The 21,336-nt window shown below is 41.9% G+C and overlaps 1 protein-coding gene across 1 annotated transcript in view; it reads right to left on the reverse strand.

Annotated features, from left to right (window-relative positions):
* Positions 1-6,033: 6,033 nt before the first annotated feature.
* Positions 6,034-21,336, reverse strand: part of GARS1 (glycyl-tRNA synthetase 1) — a 34,940-nt gene continuing 19,637 nt past the window's right edge. The window contains exons 9-17 of the mRNA XM_074367288.1: positions 21,092-21,254; positions 19,851-20,015; positions 16,059-16,167; positions 15,107-15,251; positions 13,216-13,301; positions 11,078-11,187; positions 8,597-8,690; positions 7,742-7,932; positions 6,034-6,378 (exon numbers count right to left, since the gene is read on the reverse strand). Of these exons, the coding sequence (XP_074223389.1) occupies positions 6,253-6,378; positions 7,742-7,932; positions 8,597-8,690; positions 11,078-11,187; positions 13,216-13,301; positions 15,107-15,251; positions 16,059-16,167; positions 19,851-20,015; positions 21,092-21,254 (1,189 nt within the window). The 3' untranslated portion in view covers positions 6,034-6,252. The remainder of the gene's footprint in view (positions 6,379-7,741; positions 7,933-8,596; positions 8,691-11,077; positions 11,188-13,215; positions 13,302-15,106; positions 15,252-16,058; positions 16,168-19,850; positions 20,016-21,091; positions 21,255-21,336) is intronic.

The raw sequence follows: 21,336 nt of genomic DNA on the forward strand, positions 1-21,336 counted from the left end.
TGGAGAAAATGCGTTTGGAAGTCATTTAAGTATTTCTTGAGTGCCTACCGAGTGCTAGGCCCTCCCCTGAGCATAAGGGAGGAGACAGCCTTGCATGAAGCGGACCCAAATCCTTGTCCTCATGGAGCTTACAATCTGATGTGGAGACTGAAAATCAGACAAGGCAAAGAAGTAAAATGTGCTATTGAGTGTTAAGAGCTAAAGAGGACAGGGAAAGGGGTATGAAGTGTGTATTGATCTGAATGTTTGTGGGGGGGCGAGGGTGTGGCTCAGCACTGAAACTGCAGATAAAATGGCTGGCGGAGGGTTCACTGGGGTGACCCGTGAACCAAGTCCAGAAGGAAGTGAGGGAGAGGATGTAAGGATGGACGCAGAAAGCATTGCAGACAGATGAACAGCGAGGGCCGAGGGCCTGCTTCTGGGTGTGCTGGGGCAACAGGACGGAAGTCTGTGTGTGAGTGTGTGGGCACATGTGTGTGTTTGGTGGGGGGGTTCACACAGGTGTTATTCTTGAGTGAAAAAAAAAGCTACTGAGAGTGGGACCACTCTGGCTACTGGGTGTGAAATAGATTGCGAAGGGGCGCAGGTGCAGCAGAGTTCAGATAAGAGTCTTTGGCAAGAGACCAGTTGGGAGATGGCAGTGGCTTGGACCAGGGTGGTGGCCCGATTCTGAGTATCTAGTGAAAATGGATTTGATGGCCTGGATGTGGCATGGAAGAGAGAGAGAAGTCAAGACTGGCATTAGTGTCACTAACCCAGAGGACAGGTTAATGGTATGGACCAGTTTGCAAGTTCAATTTAGAATTCTTTTGAGAAAGATGGAAGGTCTGACCTCAATTTTAAAAAGAATGTTCATAAAGATTCTTTAAAGCTTGTCGGTGCTTTTTATTCTTTCCCATAATCTCATTGTGGTTAATCTCACTGTCAATTAACTCACACTCAGAAGCAGAACAGTGTGTTTTGATGAGCCAAAAAAGGTTTTAATTAGCCTAAACTGTTTCAGTTAGCATAACTACTTCTACACTAATTATTGGTGATTGAGTTTTAAGACCCAACAAATGCAGACACTGGCTGGAAAAATTCTACCTGGGCCTCCTTCTGCACCAAGACCTGAGTGTTAAAAGAGGAGGGCAGAGCGCTTTGGCTCCCAAAGAGGGAAAGGCTCTCTCTTCTCAGCCCCAAGCTCATAAAACGTCCATTGGGTTCAGGCTCAGGCTGTGGCTTGGGACGGTGGTCTTGTGGAGGGTTAGAGCAGGGCTGTCACAGCTAGATTTCTGTCTAGAAGAGTCAGGGCTGGAATCCACTTCCCATGATTTCCAGCACATAGCCCCAGCCAGCGCCGCTCCAGCAACATCGCAGCTCCCTGAGTGAGCTCACCCAGGGAAGCTGAAATCCCACTGCTCAGGGCCCAGCCCCCACACCTTGAGGGCCTATCTTACGGTTCCTTGTATAAAAACTCTCTTAGCTCTTCTCCCAGCCCCATACGTAGGCAACTGTGCACATGTTTATGCCCTAACGACTTGGACCATTGACTCTGTTCTGGCACGTGCCCTAACCTGGGCAAAAGAATCTTAAATGGCTTCACACATGATGCCTAAATGGTTTTGCTATGTCTTCATATAAAGGCAAACAGGAATGCTCTGCACCTCCTGATGCCAAGTAAAAATTATAGTGTGTGTGTGTGTGTGTGTGTGTATGGTAAATACCCCAAATGGGCTAATGTTGAACAGTGGACAAGAGATAAAAGTAGGAAGATGAGCAAGGGCCAGATGAGAGGAAGAGAAAGAGAAATGAGAAGATGGAGGAGGGTAGAGCTCAGTGGTAGAGCACACGCCTAGTATGCATGAGGCTCTGGGTTTAATCCCCAGCACATCCATTAAAAATAAATAAAGAATCCTAATTATCCCCTACTCAATTTAAAAAAAAAATGAGAAGATGAAAATTTAGCTAGATAGGGCACTGAGCAAAATTAGTGGTTGAGGACAGAAACTGGAGTTCATGAAGACAGAAAATATCACTTCTGTAGCCAAACAGTGAGCCTACAGCATCTTCTTGCCCCATCCGTCATCCTCCTCCCACGTGCTAGCATCGCCCTCCTCAGAGAGAGGTCACAGGCACAGCTTCTCTTGAAATAAGTCATGGCTGATAAAACGAGCCTTCCTAACCTGGCTGAGAACCTGCTTTTACAAACTCCAGAGTGTGGTTGGTCAAGCAGGTCTTGAGTTGAAGGGCAAGGTTATAAGCATCTCTCGATGGAAACAAACTGTTTAAACTTTGTAGTAAGTGACGGAGTAAGGCTCAGGTGCAATTAGGATGGGGAGTAAGACGTAGGCTCCTCCGGAACCCTGTCCCTTGGAGGCGAGGAGCCTGTCCAGTTAGCCACAGAGCCAAGTCCAGGATGCTAAGATACTGAGAGATTAAGCCGATGCTCAGCCCAAGGTCAGCTGTTCTGACAGCAAGAGCTTGAGCTTCCCTTACACTTGAGACGGCAAGTTCCCATGGCTGTCAGAGAGCATGTGGGTTTCCTTATTCACTGAGGCTGACTACCCTGGAGTGTTTCTGTTCTTAAAGCAAGATTTTCTTAGACCCTTCAGGGAACACTTTCTCGAGTCATCCTCATCCCCAGTCACAGAAGGTAGAAACTAGCAGAGCCACAGACGGCAGCAGAGGAGGTATGACCATGTACTTTGAACTTGGTTTGAAACTGTCTCTGCCCCCTACTAGCTGAGTGAACTTATAAAGCTTCTGCTTCCTTTTCCTTTTATGTAAAAGGTCAGTGATGATCCTTAAGTAATTGTAAAGGTAAAAAGAGAGAACACATAGGACCCCTCTTAGAACACAGCCTGGCACGTGGTAGGCACCTGGCAAACATGCCTTTCTCCCTGTAAACACTGTGCTACGACTCCAGTGGAGGTCCTGGGGAGCCAGGCGGCCAGCCTAGAGGGCAGAGGAGAGGAATTCATCCCCCAACACTAGGCAAGAGAAGTAAGATATGAACTGTCCAGATGATTAGGGTTTGTGAGAGCACATTTACAGTCACCTCGGTGGAGCAACACAGCAGTGCCCTCTAAATTCACCTTTTCTGGAAACTTTGGTGTTGACAGCTTGACTCCTGTTGTCATTAGAAACTCTTCATTCAGCAGACCCTTCCCCACCCCAGGGGGTTCAGGCTCTTTATGGCTTGAGCTGAGGGATCTGTTATAGCAGTGGTTCTCCTAAGGCGCTTTCAAAATATTGCCGCCCAGGCATCAAACCTCATTAAATTGGAGTATTTTTAAAGCTCCAGTGACTCTAATGTGCAGCCAGGGTTGAGAACTACTGCCCTAACTCTCACTGCTGCAACAGGTTTAAAAATATGTCCTTTAACATGTAATGAAGCTGTGCCATCCCAGCTGGGAGAACAGCTCGTCACCAGCACAAGAGGAGCTCCTGGTGGGGGTGCGGGGCCACAGGCTACTGCTCTCAGGCATTTCCTGGTGAAGCTCCCAAATTACTCCCCAGTTTCCGGAAGAGACATTAATTCCTTCCACATGGTCTTAACATAATTACTGCTTAGATGCAGCCCAATAACCAAGAATTATTGCAGAGACAACAAGAGGTGAATTTTGAGGCGCAGCAAAATTATTCATCCATTCTTCAACTGTATTTCTTTGTGATGTACGCCAAATGCCAAACAAATAAACCAGACCTGCCTACACACAGTCAGACTATCAGCAAAGATGCTGGTGCAGAGCTCTAATGTGAGCAATGCTATCAAAACATCTCCATCCTAGCCCCACCCAAGAGATAAGATTAATAGTCTTTCCTGGTGCTAGGAGGTTAATTTAAGTGCAGCTATATCCAGAGATAATTTGGATTTATTTCCAGGGTATCTGATTCTCTCCTGAATAGACTCCCCTGACTAAGACAGTCATTATCATTACCCTAAGTTTATACTAGTTAAAAGAACAGTAAACAAAGTTCTAGAATGAATAAATGTCAAGTCATTTATTAAAATAATTTTGCAAATTATTGTCACAAAGAATTTAGATATTTGACATATCTAGTACCATGCCATGCGGCTAGTAAGCTCATTTCTACATTTATATGGCTTGGCAATGAATTCCCTTTCTGGAACATTCATCTATAATCAGTATTTTTACTATCATGAGTGGTTAAGCAATATTAAGGTTCTGGACTCCTGCAGGACTCAGGCCCAGACCATCTCTCTGGACATACCTCCTCCTCGTATTTGACTGAATGTCCTGAGTTCCAACCTCAGTTTTAAAGAAACTACTGTGTTTATGCACATTCCATGTTTACCAGTTAGACGGTTCCCCACCCCTGTTTTGGGGGAGTGAAGAACTAGTGTCACTTCTCTGAGAGACAGTGCTACTTACCCAGCTCTTGAGCGAGCCCGTTTGATACACACAAATACATAAATAAGAAAGGGCTTCACAGAGCATCAAGCCAGAAAGACCCTGGTTTTAAACGCACATTGAGCTTGAACAGTAGAGGGGTGTGGGCACACAACTCTGGTGTGTAAGGAGCCTCTTTGTTTAGAAAACAGATCTTCCTCAGCTTGTGCTTAGAATCAAGCATACATGCTATGAACAGAACCAGAGAGCTCTGCTGCTGGCCCATCTTCCCCACTCAGGTCATCAGTCACTTTAGAGACAGGGTGTGTTCTCCCGGGAGAAATCATACATTGCATCTAGGGGGATGAACAGAGAACGGGAGGGCTTGCAGAATTAATATCCAGCATTTAACTCATGACAAATGTACTGACTAATGAAAAGTGAAGAGAGCTTTTGTTCCAATACCTTTATGATCCAAAGTGGGTAAATCCCACTGTGCATTTAACATATATTTTCCTATTAAGGAGCTCGTAACAACGTCTGAGGCAGCGGTGACCGTTTGACTATGGAGGTGCCCACTGTAAAAGGAAGTAAACGGGAAGAAGGAAAGACAGTCACCTCCCACCCCCATGTGAGAACGCTAGACTACACGCCAAGTTAAGAGCTGCCTTATACGGAATCGAGGTGAAAGGAATCCCTAGTAAATGAAGTTTATTTAAAATCTAGTTCCTTCTAATTTAATAACGAATACCTTAAAAAGCACCAGGCAGAAGAGAAGTACGCTTCAGTAAAAGGCTTCCGCAAGAGGTTTGTTAAAAAATTCAAGATTCACCCTAAGTTTACTGACTACCTACTATGGACAGTGCTGTGGCGGGCATCTTCAGAGATGACATAAAGATGAGAGAATCCCTTGGAGGATCCAAGACAAAGGAAAACACTCGGGAGCCTTTTACTGTCAGAAGCTGGGACTCTAGACAGTCTTAACTCTGCTAATAAAGAGTTGTTCAAATTCACACATTCCTATTTTTCCTAACAAATAAACACATGTGTTCTGAGCGTTCTATACAAACACATCATAGAAGTGAAGTCCCTCAAAAGCTGAGCCCAAAACTACAAAACTACTAGGCTTGAATCAAGACACTGATGGTTGAGAAGTGCTAAGTCAGACAAGGCAGAGACAAGTACGCCTTAAAATAAAGAGGGCTTCTGTCGGTGCGCCCCCTCCTGGAGACTTTGAACAGCAAAGACTTCCATCAGCCAGGACACTGGGGTTGGTGGCCTGACTCCGCCCCAGCACGCAGCCTCCTCCACTGCTCCGGCAGCCTCCTTCCCACCTCAGCTGCTCCCAGAAGCAGGTCCACCTACGTGATGCTGCCTCTTTAGCACAATGCACCACTTCTTCAGAAAAATAGAAAGAACAGAATAGACAACTCTATAGGCACAGAAAGTCGGTAAGTGGTTGCTTGGGACTGGGGTTGGAATGTGGAGCAATGCTAAACGCATATGAGGTTTCTTTTTGGAGCACTGGAAACGTTGTAAAATTGGACTGTGGTGGCAGTTGCACAACTCTGCAAATATACTAAAAACATCAAATTGTACACTTAAAACAGGTGAATCACGGTTTTATGAATAAAGTTGTTAATTAAAAGAATGTATTAACTGTGTTTAACATTAAGTATAAGTGTGTTTACCCAAAGATGGGAGAAATTGTTTTATTGCAAATGCAGAAACACGAGCAAGTAGATCACAAGTTTGTTCAGAATTCCTTCAACTTTAATTGTGGGAGTAAGATCAGGCAGCCACTGAGGATAAAATGCAGACCCTGGGAGGGACTGCAGTGCTGTTTTTTTGTAAAGTGGACATGACAAATTATTTTTTAATTCACGCAAATGGTCAAAAGTTGCCCAAACTGTCCTCATTCTTCGATTGTCTCTTTTTTCCCAGTTTCTTGACCTTCAAAGAGAGGATACCTGGCCTCCACGTCGGCCCACGTGATGCTGCCATTGGCCAGATCGCGGACTACACTGGGCAGCTCAGAGACCTGGGGTAAAAGGAGAGACAAGTCTCAGTGTCACCCAGCGTGATCAGACTGCCAAAAAGAGGATTCACCCTGAACTTGGGAAACCACAGAGAGCGCCAAGTCAGTGTCTACGTAATGCCAGGATCCCTCTACAAACTGGGCCCCACACAACGTTCCTCGTGACTCCCACTGAAGCCTCTTTACCTAATTACACTCACCTCCTTCCGGACTCGGGTTCCTGCCCCCCTTCCAGCCCAGAGAATGCCCGCCAGCTCCCCTGCATAACTCAGTTCCCCCACAGAGCCTTTTCTAATTATTCAACATCTCCGTGCCACCTGAAGTGTGTGTGACATTTCCCTCTTAGAACAGTGTCAGTCAAGTAACACGAGTGAAGGGAGCCAGGGAGTGTGGGAAACTGGAGAGCGGCAACTAGGGGGGCCAGCTGTCCCTCAGCCATAACCAAACGTTGGCTGTCACCCAGCAGGGGTTATCAAACCTAAGTGACAGTCAGAATCATCTGGAGGTCTTACTAAAACAGTTCTGCCCACCTTCTTTCCCTCTCCAACCCCCAACCCCACTCCAGTTTCTGATTTAGTAGGTCTAGGGTGGAGATTTCACTTTTCTAATCAGTCCCAAGGGGATGCAGGTGCTAGTGGTCCAGGGCCCATACTTTGAGAACCCCTGCCCGATGCGAACCTAGGTTCAGAGCAGCCAGATCTGGCTTTGTAAAAACACGAGCCATAAATCTGTGACTTCTGAAGTAGACTATACACTCCTGTGGAAAAAAGTGGTCTCTCACCTCTGTTTTCCCTATTATTAATTCTCTATATCAAGCAGAGCACGTAATAGGCACTCTAAATAAAAACTTGCTCAAAATAAATTAGTCAGGTGGCTAATTAAAGTGGCCACTCTGTCCTTTCCCTCCTGTCCTTTTCTCATCTCCATTATTCCCTTCTCATTAAGTAAGATGACTGAAACATTATTCACTGCTTTGAATGAATCAACATGAAAAAGTTATACAAACACATGTACACAGAAATATAAAGATAAAACTGTCTAAGCCCCCCCCAAGCCTGCCGATAAAACTATGGCAGCAACCACTTAGGATATTTCTCTTGTCCAAACCACCAACCAACTATAAAAGCAAGCTGTCAGAGAATGAGCCCAGAGTGATCCAAATAGCTATAAAATACTAGAGAAGTCTTAATGAATATTTTCATAATTAAACTGAAGGGATTTGGGAATCTGTGTTCCGATACAAACTTACGATTAAAATTAAAAAGGAAAAAAAGGGGGGACCATACATACAACAAAAATCCATCTCAAATCAGAAGGAAGCTGTACACATTTCTAAGATTAAAAGTGCCAAAGAGAGGGCAGCCACCTCTGCTCTTATCTGCCGCATGGAGTCTCGGTCCCGCAGGGTTGCCGTGTGAGGGGTCTTGTTCACTGTATCGAAGTCAATGGTGATGCCGAAAGCCACGCCAATCTCATCAGTCCTGGCATAGCGTCTTCCAATAGACCCAGAGGAATCGTCTACTTTGTGAGAGACACCGTGCCTGGTCAAGGCTTCCGCTATCCAAAACACAATAAGTAAATTAAACATTTGAAAAAGGACGAAGTCCCAATGTCAGCTAAATGTTGTCATACAAGCTCAGGAAACTTATAAAAGGGACTGACACAAAAGAGCAGTAAGTTGCAGCTGCAAGAGAAAGAAAAATCCTGACAATTTAATCCTCGCTGGAGCCCAATCCCTCACTCTTACCTACATTTCATGCGGCTGCAGGGGAACGAGTATCAGATTGAGAGCCCAGGCCAGGAGGCCTGCAGGACCCTGGGCAGTTCAATGAACTCTTCCCAATTCCCAACTCTGAAACACATGGGCCGCAGTAGATGACCACCAGGATCCTTGTCCTGTGGATGTGGGTGGGTCCAGTGGCTGCAGATCTACTGGGGTTGTTACCCTCCACTAGGGTTCCCCTGATGAAGTGAGCACCAGGGTCAACAGGAGAAGCAAGGGTGTTTTAAATCTGACTCCTGGGTCCCACCTTGACTCATTCAACTGCTAGGAGAAAACATCCTGAGCAAGCACACTCTCAGCAGTAAGAGCGGACACTAAAAATCACAGATTCATTCTTTATTCAATACATATTTTTGTCAAAAAAAAAAAGAGACATTTCCTAAAATTCAATCTACTTGACAGTGTTCCCTTGGAGATTACCCAATTGGATTTGCTTACATAATTCCTTGACAAATGGCATGAACTCCTGGTTCTGGCTCAGCGGAAGGACGGAACATTTGAATGGAGCTACTACAGCCGGGAAACTGAAGAACTAGATGGTTTAAAAAGAAGGATAGATAAATATGTTAGCGTATAAAGATCTCAACATTAACGTCCAAACTGCACTATCAACATACCAGAAAACACAGGAAAAGCAGTGCAACAAGACAGAGGAAGCAAGATAACCAGAACTAGAATCAGAAAGATCAGGTTTTCGGCTCTGCACTTGGACCAACTCAGTGAGCTCGACCTCTCTGGGTCTCAGTTTCTCCATCTAAAAAGGGTCTCTACCGTCGGTGCTGCTTCCTTGGCAGGTCCGTTGTAAAAAAGTTAAATGATGTGAAAGCATTCTGAAAGTTACCATCTAAGATGGTAATTTTTTGGTACCACATAAAAGCCTGGCTTCTTCTGTGGAGATCCCTAAAGAACCTCCCCCCCCCAGATCATGAAGTAAGTGGTAGTGTCAACAGATAAAAATTCCATTCTGTCCTTTAAAAGACTCAGCATAGCTGAAGGATCTATGAGCCTTACTAAGTAAAACAGGAAAGTTTAATTAGCTCACAAATGCATGTTCAAAAGAAATAGTAGAAAACAAACAAAAAGATGCGCCATATACCCAAGTGAAAAATACAGCCCCCCTAAACTGCTCCTGAAACAGCCTTCAGAGTTACTCAGAAATAAAAGGAAGCAAAGATATTCCGTGAAAGGCAAACCAGTCTACCGTTTTGGGCTGGAAATAAGAGCTGAAGATAGTTCTTAAATAATATTTGTACAAAAGGTTCACTTGAAGGCAAGAGTATGGGACTCAGAAGGAATAGGTCTCATAAAAATAATGAATTTCACGAGTTCCAGTTTAGCGCCCCCAAAGCCTAATTAATCTTAAATAAATGCCAGCCAATGGTGAATATCCTGCTTTATGTAAACCCTAGACTCTATCAATATGGCACCTGAATCATGGAACGCTCAGAATTCCACTCCTCTCCTCCATCTTGTGAGAATTCCATTTGATGTGAGAGAGAATTGGGGACCCACCTTTACAGAAAAATAATTTTGGGGTTATCTCACCAGCAATGTTTTTATATCAAATTTATAGGAGGATGGACTGAGGGACTTTGTGTTAATAATTTAGAAACATTTTTGGCTTCTCACAAGCTACCCAAATTTCTCTTCACAATGAGAATCTCTATGTAATTCATAAAACACAGTAATTAATTTATTCTTTCTTAGCCCTTATAAATTTCTATGAAAACTCTAGTTATATCAATATTGTTAGATTCAAAGGAATAGCTAAAAGGTTTTCAGGAAGAACCACGTTTTATGTTTGCATGGTGTCTAGCTCAGGTTCTTACTATCTGTTAATGAACGAAAAGCTGCTCTTTAAGTGTCAGGAAATGAAGATGTAACTTTAGGGCAGAGAATAAAAGAGTAACTTTATTAGCTACACATTACCAACAGTATGTCAGACTTTTTAAAACCCTGGTGCCAGGAACACATCAGTCCATCCTTCAAGATTAAATGCCCCAGAAAGAACTACAGAGCTGATGTCCAACATCACGTACACACTCAGCTTCAGATGGTCATGCAGGTAAGAATGCTTATTTCGGTTGATCTGACCTATGCAGCCTCTCCTCTCTAGCCATTCTTCTTCTGAGTGATTTTCCCAGAAACCTGCAGCTATAAATTAAAAGAGTGTAACTTCTGCAGGCAGAGGCGAGGTGAGGAAGGCGAAGCCAGGCAGGATGAAGAGAGACTGGGGATGGCACAGAGCAAGGATTCTGCAACATTTGCAGAATCTTCTTGCAAACATTTATCTCTAGCAATACTTTAATGCTAAGAAAGGCTATACTTCACAGACTACTGCTCAATTTATGACCTGTCAATCTCCCACATTGCTATCACCTGGGGTTCTTCTAAAACAAACCAAAAAAAAAATCAGACCCCTGGGTCCCAGACCTACTGAACCAGTATCTTTGGAATAGGACCTAGGAACTTAAATCTTTACTCTCAAAAATACCCTAGGCAATTCTATACAGTTTAAAAAGGTTCCCTTTAATGCTTTACCAGTGTATAAATACAATTCTTTGGTCTGGCCAAATTCTATGAGCCATCTCCTCCTTCCCAATTTTCTGAAAACCCAAACAGATCCAGAAATTACCATTCCTTCCACTGATGCAACACACAGTTCCCTCAAAGTAACACGTCCTGTCTCAGGACTCGGATGCAACTGAAACAACGGCATCTTGAATAACCTACACGTCCTAAAGCTCAAGTGAGATAACACAAGAAGGTGCTTTGCTTTGTAGGCAGTTAAGCAAAGGGAAGTGTTAACCTTAAGAGTAAATAACGACTAAATGATCATTCCAGAGTCGTCTTAACGTCTCTCAGTGGGTTTCGTTCATTGACACTGCAGAGAACAGCACCCTGCACAGGACAACTCACCGTCCTCTGCTCGTCTCCCTCGCGGATGTGGAATGTATGTTCAAATACCGTATACATGATCCTGCCCAGGCCAAAGGAGGGTTCGATTACACTCGGAACAACTTCTTCCACTGCAAAAGTCATAGAAATTCAGTAACACTTTCTCACCACCTACATGATGCACTCCAGGCCCTCTCTTAACAATTCTTATTAGCCCTAAAAATATCTCTATTCTAGATGGATTGCAATCGATCCTGTACCTCAGGACAAAGAAATCAGAATAAAAGACCATTCGCAGAGAAGTTTGGAGTAAAAAAATTTTTCACCGAATTTAATTCTTTGTTAATCTAAAAAGTAATAACAATAATAATAGGACACAAATGAACTAATTATTATTCTGATTCCTTGAATATGTGTAAGCACATTTGACTGTCCGTTATGACTGGATTAAAGCATTCTATTGGTTCTTATTTTGTAGTTGGCTTTATTTCCTTGATAAGTATGTAAGTTTAAAAACCTAAAGATCTAATCTGTTCTTAGAAACAATAATTAGTACATATATGAAAACTAAGAAAATGTGCAGTGTACTGTATATATGTATTTACATGCAATATAATGTGTATGGGCAGTCGAACTGTAATAATTCTGCATAATAAAACTGGGAAAAAATTTTAATTCTTTGTTCATATACCACGGTATTCCTTCCCGGGTTGGTAAGCGATGAACAGCAGGGAGCTGCCTTACCTCTGCAGAAAGCATGAAAACTCTAGAGCTTCTATGAGACTTTGCTAGAATTAAAAATCTACCACCACAGCCGGGAAAATGAACAAAAACAACTCCTACATAGAATAAGTATCGTATGATTTTCATTTTACTTGCTGTCTTGCTGACTTGATAACTCCTTAAGAGAGCCAAGTTACTGCCCTTGTACTTCCACAGTCCTGGGGTCAGGAGCCCCTTAGAGAAGAGTCTGCTCAGGGACCAGTACTCAGTCAAAGACACCTGCCAGGTGCCCCACAGCTCCTCCCATCGGGGACGCTATTCCTGTGGTATGCACAGCAGCTGGACTCATCACTGCTTATTATTCAGAAAGGAAGCAATGCTAAGCACTGTCCAGGTGTAAGGTAACTGACTCTAATCTTGGAAAGTTTATGTTTCAAGGGAAGTGAGATAACTGGAATCCAAAACTCACATATGTGGAAGAAAAGAGAAGCTGTTCCTTTTGTGTGTGGTAAAAATAAGAATAACACTTTAGAACTATGATCAAGGCATTTTCTGCCCATCCTTTCACGGCATCCTTGCTATGTGAAGTCCAGCTCTGAGCCAGCTTCCGGATGGTGGCTAAAAAGCCAGAGAGCATGAAGGACCCCCTGCTTCCTCCCACCACCGCTCAGACTGCTTTAACTGCTCACAGCAGCCTGGCGACAACGAGACAGGCCAAAAACAAGTGGGAAAGGAGGCCTGCTCTCTCCACGCCAGCGGCTTCTGAAATACCCACTACTCTCAGTTTCCAAGAGTTTCAATTCAGCTACAATTATCCAGAAGCAGCCTTTACATGTTCTCCAAAATACTCATTTCCCAATTCATAGAATTTGTTCTACAAAAAATAAAATCACTTCCTTGCTTTTTAAAAAAGCATGAAAGATCACAAATCTAAATTACTTATAACAAGTTAATCTGCTAAAATAGGCAGAAGGGTGATTCTCTCTTTTGCTTAAGAACTGAAAGGACTTTACCTTAAAGAGAAAAAAAAAAGATGCTTGTTTTTAATCAAAGAGGTATTTAAAAAATTTTTTTTCCTTTTTTTTTGTTAATGGAGGTGCTGGGGATTGAAGCCAGGACCTCGTGTGTGCCAAGCACGTGCTCTACCACTGCGCTATACTCTCCAGCCCCAAAGAAAGTCTTCATATGTATGTCAGGTCATAGGAAATACAACGGTAGCATTATAAATTATTCTTCAGTATGAGTACAATTTGGAAAAAAAAAAGCCCAAGATAATGCCTTAAACATATTCATCAAATTTAGGGTTGTGGCATTAAGGATTTATTTTTCTTCTTCAAGTTTTCTGTAAAATGGTTATGCTATAAAACTTTAAAAAACGAAACACCTTTAAGGAGTAATGCTTTTAGTTTGTTTCTTAATTATTTTTACAAATTTACCATGTAGTGTTTTCTGGAATCTCTTCACATTGACCATGTCTTTTGTTAACTGAAATGTTTTCCCTTCAGTTTCAATAGTAAATTCCCTACAAAGAAACAAAGCACAGTATTTATTAGTGAAAATACGTATCCACATGCCTTCATTTAAAGGAGTTTTAAGATTGCTAAATTGTTTCTCATTTTAAGTGTAATACAACTTGGTCAACTCTCCAGATATAAATTGGAAATAAAATTTAAGTGATTTCATAAGGAATACCAAATTAAGTATTGTTCTAACAATGGCGCCAAACAGTATTGTGGGAGGCACGCCAAAATGTGGCTAGTTTTATAAAATTCTGCAAGTGACTTAAAGACCAATTCTTTTGGTTTTGAGATCAAACCAAAACCAATTTTTTTTTAAAACAGAGTTTTAGAATAATTACAATAAATTTGTCAGAAACAGACCTGTCAGCAACAAGAACAGTTTCTCTATTGTCCTAACAAATGTAAAAATGACCAACTTGCCATCTCAGAGAGAAATTTTAAAACTCCCACGCTATTTCCAAAATAAACATTGACACTTACGCTGATGAAGATCAGCTTAAAAGTTTAATGATCCTGTGTGATATGTCATTGTAAAATATTATCCCTCCCCACTGCCAAATCACTGCCTGCCTTATGTTCATATCCTGAGACACGCCCATTCCATTTCAGGTTATAAGAATTCACCTTTATAAAGTGCTTCATGTAATACCTGTATTTCAGCTATGAGGTATTTATTTCCTCACATTATGAAGATCAATTTGGATGTATCTTGTCTCATAGGCAGCTCAGTGCTGGGGGGGAGAGAGCCCTCATGTGGTTGTCCTTGAAGCTGGAGAGCTGGTGCGTGGTACCCTGCATTTTGCTCGTTTCTAGCAGTGATAATCTCAAGCAACACAGGAGTGGTTTTCAGTGATTTTCTCCATTTTCTACCATTCTGTCTGAAGTTTGTGTGCGCGTGCGTTAAAGGTGCCATTACATACACAGCATCATATATATTCTCTCTGTGCATACAGTCTTAGTGTAGAGTGGTAATAGTTACAAAAAAGCTGAAATCAGCAAGGAGATAGCCATTATTTGAGAATTTAAAAAACAAAACAAACAAAACAAAACTGTTCTGTTTGTAGATGATGATATCTGACTAGTGATCTAACCATGTCAATTTTAATGGGATTTGATGCTATTTTAGACAGATATTGCCTCTAGATGTTCCATTTGGTTTTTTTAATATTTTTATATTTTATATATTTCCATTTCTCACCTCATATGTTCATGTTTTCCCTTATATCCTTTAGCATATGAAGCATATTTATAATAACTGTTTTAACATCCTTATGTCTTCCCTCATGTTTGTCATTTCTCGGCATTCCTTTTGACTGATTTTTCTCCTCACTACGGGGCATATTTTCATGCTTTTTCTTATGTCTGGAAATCTTTAACTGTTTGCCGGACACAGTAAATTTTACATTGTTTATGGCAGATTTTGTTGAATTGCTTTAAAGATTCATCTCTATTGTCTTTATATTTATGCTTACAACAATTACACAGACCACTCCAAAGCTTAAAAAAAGATCACTGACTTGAGAGGCAGATGTAGTTTCTATTCCCTCCTTAGTCACTACCTTGGATAAGACTCTTCCTCTAAGAAAGTTATTGGGGGGAAAAACATCTGATCTTTGTAGTTCACTTCAAATCTATTTCTAGGCTATAATGCCAAAATCTTGATAAATGCAGTCCTTTCAATGTAGCCAAGAGATGGTACTTACCTGCAAAAAATTTCTACAGAAAATAATCTCACTCTAACTTTCAAAATCTGACAGAGGACATTGCTGACTGGAGCCCATGTAAAAATACACATCTTAAATCTTACCCTTTTTCATTCAGTAGTTCTTCCATTTCTGTAATGTAGCACTCATCACAGACGGCAAGGTACTCCATCACCAGCTTTGCATCCTTTTTATATGCCTTACCAATTGCTCCCTTATTGGGCTCAAACTGAACAACATTGACTGTTTTGTATGAAGTAGTCAAGGAATGTAAAACTGCAGACCTGCCTCCGTGTTCTGGGAAATGACCCTGAGGACAAGCAACCAGTGACGTGAAACAACTACCAGGTCCACGTCGGTGCCCTAGGTCCCCTTTCCGCTGATTTCAGGGGCAGGGTGAGACCACCACCCATAAAAGCATTCAGACAATCCTCACTCAAAATAAGGAAACATCATCAAGAAAGGCTTTTTCAAAGTTACAGTGAGATAAAGGGATTTTATCTACTCAGCAACATAACCCGATAAGTAGCATAATAATTTGTTCATTTCTAATATGTCTCAACACAACAGGATCTATTTCCTATCACCAGCCCAGCCCTAAGATCAGCTCACAACCTCACTGCCTGGTAAAGGAAGGAAGTTTCTCCTTTGCTGGTTTACAGATCCAGTGAGCTAAATTATTTCATCTACCATAAAAGAGCACCCATCTTTTAATAGAGAAAGTATTCACCAGGCACCCTTTATTTAAAGAGCATATACGTAGATGCAGGTGTGGGAAATGGTTGAGAAAAACTGGTCACCATCCTGAAAGACATCAGAGCCTTTTCCTGAATGAGCTTTTTTCAGGGACCAGACACTGAGTGGGCACATGGCAGATCACAAGTTAAGAGAACAGGAAAGGAGCAAAAAATGGGTAAAATAGTATGTTTAAATAAAGTGCTACCACAATATCCAAACACCTCAGTGCATCCACAGAACACGGTATAGACCTGGACTTATCCATTTCTAAGATGTTTACACTTCAGTCCTGAGCTGTTGAAGTGACCAGAAAGGATATGGGTTCCTTCAGAGGTTTCTCAGCTACAAGTGGGACTTTGGTGGCTCGTGCATGACAAGAAAGGTCATAACAGGAACGATCTGCACATCCAACAATCTCGATCCAGCCCTAAGAAGACATAATAGATAAAAACGCTTGTGACTTACGTAAGGTTCATTCACAAATGCAAGAAGATTATAACTAACTCTTTCACATACGCAAGAGTAATTCACCTATAGAATCTCTACTCAACTTTTACAATGTTTGAAATGGGAATAATTTTATACACCAGGCAGTAACACCCCTATAAAATATAATTCACACATGTACACAAAGTAGTCTATTTTCTGGACAGATTTATTTTGGCCGACTGTGAATGTGGGGTTAACTAATATCTTCAAGGATTTAATTATGGAAATAAAATGTGGAACCTAGACAAAAGTGGTAGATTTGTTTCAAATTTGTAACTAGGATTCAAAATGAGTCTGGCAGAAACCACTAGCACAACACCATTTTATGCAAAGGACTTTAGCGTCCATGGATTTTGGCATTCACAGGGGGATCCTGGAACCAATCCCCCGCGAACACTGAGGGATGATTGTAACGATTCTCCCCACCCCCCACCTTCATACATTTATGTTGTTAAAGCTCTGGCTCAAATCAAAGAATTCACACCTGCTCAGGCATTACTGTCGGTGCACTTTTAAGAACTACAAAGAGAAGGGCATGGCTCTTTGGGAAGAGCCCTACACTGGCAAGTAAATGACATCCATGGCCAGAATTCGACCTCCCGAATTGCACAGAATGCACACAACAGCACACTCCCAGAGACTTTCTATCGCCGTACACATGGAGGGCCCAGGGGTCAACAGAGATCCCTTTTGTGAGTCCACACAGAACACAGGCACCCACAAATCAAAAGCTGGTGTTCACCTCAAAAAAGGTCTGTGGAGAAGGGAAACAGGAAAACAACTTTCACAACCTTTTAAAAGCATGGGAGAGAGTTAAGATGAGGAAGAGCTGTACCAGTTTTTACTACAGGTTACAACAATTCATGGGTGAGTGACCCAATTAGCCACTTGATAATCCCTTTAGGGTTCAGAAACCAACACAGGTGACAGAAAAGTAAGGTCAACAGCAGCAGGTGGGAAGGCAAGGACTCACCAAAGGGACCAGCAATCTGAGAGGAGGAGACAGTACAACAGACATTGTGACTTTACAACAGAAGAGCAGCAGAAACGAGAACATGCTATGATGCTGCAGTGATGGTGAGTCTGACTGTAGGTGACAAAGATTCGAAGGGTAACACGTGCGAGAGGAAATCCGTTGGGTAGTTAGTTACATCGCAACATGCCCCACGTTGCCTAAGTCAGTCAAGTTCATAACTCTTCGCTGGAAGATTCTTAAGGGAAATTATTCAACAAAGAACATAATATAGTGTGCATGCACGTTTCTGAACCACTAAAAAGGAAAGAAAAAGGAGGGTAATAGGAGACTACGATGCATCAGAAGGAGGAGGAAATGAATAGGTGCTAATGCATCCCATCAGCCTTGAAGAATAAAGAGAGGACACATGCCCAGACCAGGACCGAGGAAGAACCCAGGAACTAAGAAGAATGTCCACGTGCCAAGCTAATAATGATGGGGATACCGAACTCACCGTCAATTGTTGTATATTAGGGAGGCATTAATGCACTGGGACATGAATTTACTACATGTCGCCTGTTTTCTCCTCTTTCTAGTATCCTATCTGTTCATTCAAGTGGGTAAATTCTGAGTAGTTATTTACCACATGGAGAGGTCAAAGGAGAGACCACACAAATGTAAACGTAGCTCAGAGAGCACAAAGAGGAAAGGGAACTTTTTCTGTTGTTACTTCACTGTTTTATTGGCTTTCTCTCTCTAAAAAGCCTTTGAAAGAGAGGGAGGGTATAGTTCAGTGGTAGAGTGCATGCCTAGCATGTACAAGGTCCTGGGTTCAATCCCCAGTCCCTCCATTAATAAATAAATAAATAAACCTAACCCTGCCCCTCCACCAAAACAAATTAAAAAATATAAAGTTTTTGAAAACTGTAAGTAGATTCTGAAGAGGGCAATCAAGTGATAACACCCCATAATACAGCCAGCCCTCTGTTTCCGTAGGTTCCGCATCTGCATTCAACCGTGAATCAAAAATTCTCAGGAAAAAAAAATTCCAGAAAGTTCCAAAAAGCTAAACTTCAATTTGCCACATACTATTAACGTTGCATTTACATTGCAGTAGGTATGTTAAGTAACCTAGAGATGATTTAAAGTGTACGGGAGGAAGTGCATAAGGTCTGTGTGGATACTAAGCCATTTCACACAGGAGACCTGAGCGTCCAAGGATTTTGGTGTCTGCGGGGGTCCTGGAACCAAGCCCAGGCAGACCCTGAGGGACAACTGTACTCCCTTTGTATCAAGCGTCTATGGCTCTCACAACTTGGCATCAGACGGCTGCACTAAACACACACCTCAGCTGGCCACGAACGTGGGCATTTGTGCTCAATTCAGTTTCCTACCCAACAAAAGAAAACTCAGTAAAGAACAGGCACTGTTTAGGTTACAGAACAAAACCTAATAACAGCATCACTACCACATGGATGGCAGGTTCCATTTCTTGTTAATGCCTAAGGTACTTTTCAAAAGCACAATCTAAAGTGCTTTCAAAGACTCTTTAGAACCTGTTATTTGAATTAAGAACATAAGAGGTAAAAGGCTTATTTCAGGAGATATCTAGTTAGTCCTTCTCATGAATACTTATTTTTGCCTTTTATCCAAAGAGTTTGGGAAAATTCAACCATTACAACTGCTAAGCTTTCCAAGCACATGTTACCACATGGGGTGCTTGGAATAAAGAGGCAAATATAAAACTCATATAAGCCTAATACATGACAACAACAACAAACTACAAATTAAAGAATAAATCCTAAACCCATGTAAACTGATCATCTGACATTCACTAAAGATGTCAACAAGTTTATCTATGTTCTTAAATTTGCTCATTATCATTTACTAAGGATGTCAACTAACGTATTCATGTACTAAAAGGTAAAGTTACAGAAACATGCCTGAAAATGGCAGGCAACAACTTTAGGCTCGGGGTCACCTCTGAGGAGGGAGAGGAAGAGGGTGGAGCGTCACCTGTATAAGGAACTTGTTCCACCTTGTCCTACTGCCACCAGTGCAGGAAGCATCTCCTATATCAGATGCACTTCAATCCTCAGCTTCAGTACTAATGTTCATGTTTGGGGAGTTGGGGGTGGGAAAGTACAGTGACAGGTAACCTGGGGGTCTTCTCAGAATTATTATTAAATATGCAGAATTTGAGAAAAGGAAGTTCCAAAGCAAGAGATCATAATCTCCTAGTCCATTCCCCAAAGCTACAAAATAGCCCTCTAACTACGAGCACTACAACCTTCTTTCCTCGGCCCCACCACCACTTCCAGCATCTGCTGAGGTCCTGGTCTGGAAGGAGGCCACTCCATCTTGGCTGCGCTCAGGGATGTCACCAATCACACTGCCTACTCCAGGAATGACACACCAGTACTGCCCCATCACTGGCCTTCTCTCTCTCTCTGTAAAAGCCACTGAAGTCTACAAAGAGCTCCTTTGACACAAGCCCCTTCTTATGAGAGGGCAGGGACAACTGTTTTTTCCATTTTGCTCAGGAAGAGATCACTTCTCTTTTTGTTCCACTCTGACATAAAGCACACAAAAGGCAATTTTGATACCCATGCTTCTAAGTTAACAAGGTGAAAATCACATGGTAAAAACCATTCCATTCTACTTACGTAGGATGTTTTGGATTCAGCATCCCAACAGTCACAGGCATAATGGGCCATCTCGTTCTCCATGTGCTGTCGGAAGCGGAGTTTATCTGGAGATATTCCAACCTTCACGAGGTAGAGGTAGATGCGGCCAATGAAATAGCCTAATACTGAGTTGTTAATCACACCCTAAAAGTAAATGGATGAACAAATAAGTAAATAAAGAAGCAAGCAAGCATGCAGGAATGAAAAAGCACAACATTAACGCTTTTGAAGGCCAAGGTATCATTTTCCATTGAGTTATTCATCATCTACTGAAAAATATCTGAAACACAAGGTAAGCTAATTCATCCAGCTTTCAGAACAATCTCAAGTACCCAAAATGTGATCTTGGTTATTTTCAAAAGGTTTACCTCTCAAGTTAATAAGTGGATAATAATGGCGTTACTCAAAATCTTTCTAGCATACTCATTGGGTGGGTCAGCAAAAATTCAGCGTAATGCCTCTTATCTTCTAAAGCTACAGCACTAAAAATGACATTCATAATAATGAGCCTAAGGAATGGCGGACATATTCCTTCTGAACTGACAAAAGCAATAAGACAGGTTGAGGGGATTTTAATGTATTCTTAACCACTGAAATTTGTGAACCCCTTACAGTACATGTAATCTTACAATTTTAGTGTGGAAGGCTCTCACCCCCTCCCTGTAGGGCTCTTCTCTGCAAAAACCAGCTGACAAGTTATCACCTGGCCTCTACTCGAATATTTTCAGGCAGGAGCCGCATTGTTCCCCAGGGCAATTCATTCCACTGTTGGGCAGCAGCTACTACTGGAAAGTTTTCATTCACTCATTTCTCTAGGCAAATAATTAGAGAAATTCTACCATACGGAAGACCTTATCCCAACTGCTATGGGTAATACAGAGGGCTTGCTTTCTCTGAGCCAAAATGTCTCCCCAAAAGTAGTACATACTATTAAAAAGTCAGACTGCTTGAGCACAGTTCAAACCAAGAACTTTTTTCTAAGCACTCTGCTAAACTTTTTTTTCACATTAGCCCTAATGTCCCACACATTGGCATGTTCAGGTAATTTCCTCCCACTGTAATAATAATGTATAATAAATAATGTATAAAAACACATACTGTATAAAAATACAATGACTGCTAAAATAAACTATTTTATTACCCTGTACACAGAAGAACTTGCTAAGTGCTCTAAACCCTGAATAGGTATAATCTAAATTAAGTCACCTACTGAATCTTACCTGTTCGACAGCATCTCCTAGGCGCATTTTCCGAGCAGACTGCCCGCTGACCTGGGCTTTTGCTGAATACAAATAGAGGTGGAGGTCTGCCACATTCTGGAACTTGGGATGGTCTTTCTCACTGGGATCTACAAAGTGCTCAATTTCTGCCATTGTGAATTCTCTGAAAGCAAAAATATAAGGGATAAAAGTTGCATGCTTAACTATAAGAAACAATAAACAACGCCCTGATTTTCAACTTCATT

The sequence above is a fragment of the Camelus bactrianus genome, chromosome 7 (assembly GCF_048773025.1).
Source record: "Camelus bactrianus isolate YW-2024 breed Bactrian camel chromosome 7, ASM4877302v1, whole genome shotgun sequence".
NCBI lineage: Eukaryota > Metazoa > Chordata > Mammalia > Artiodactyla > Camelidae > Camelus > Camelus bactrianus.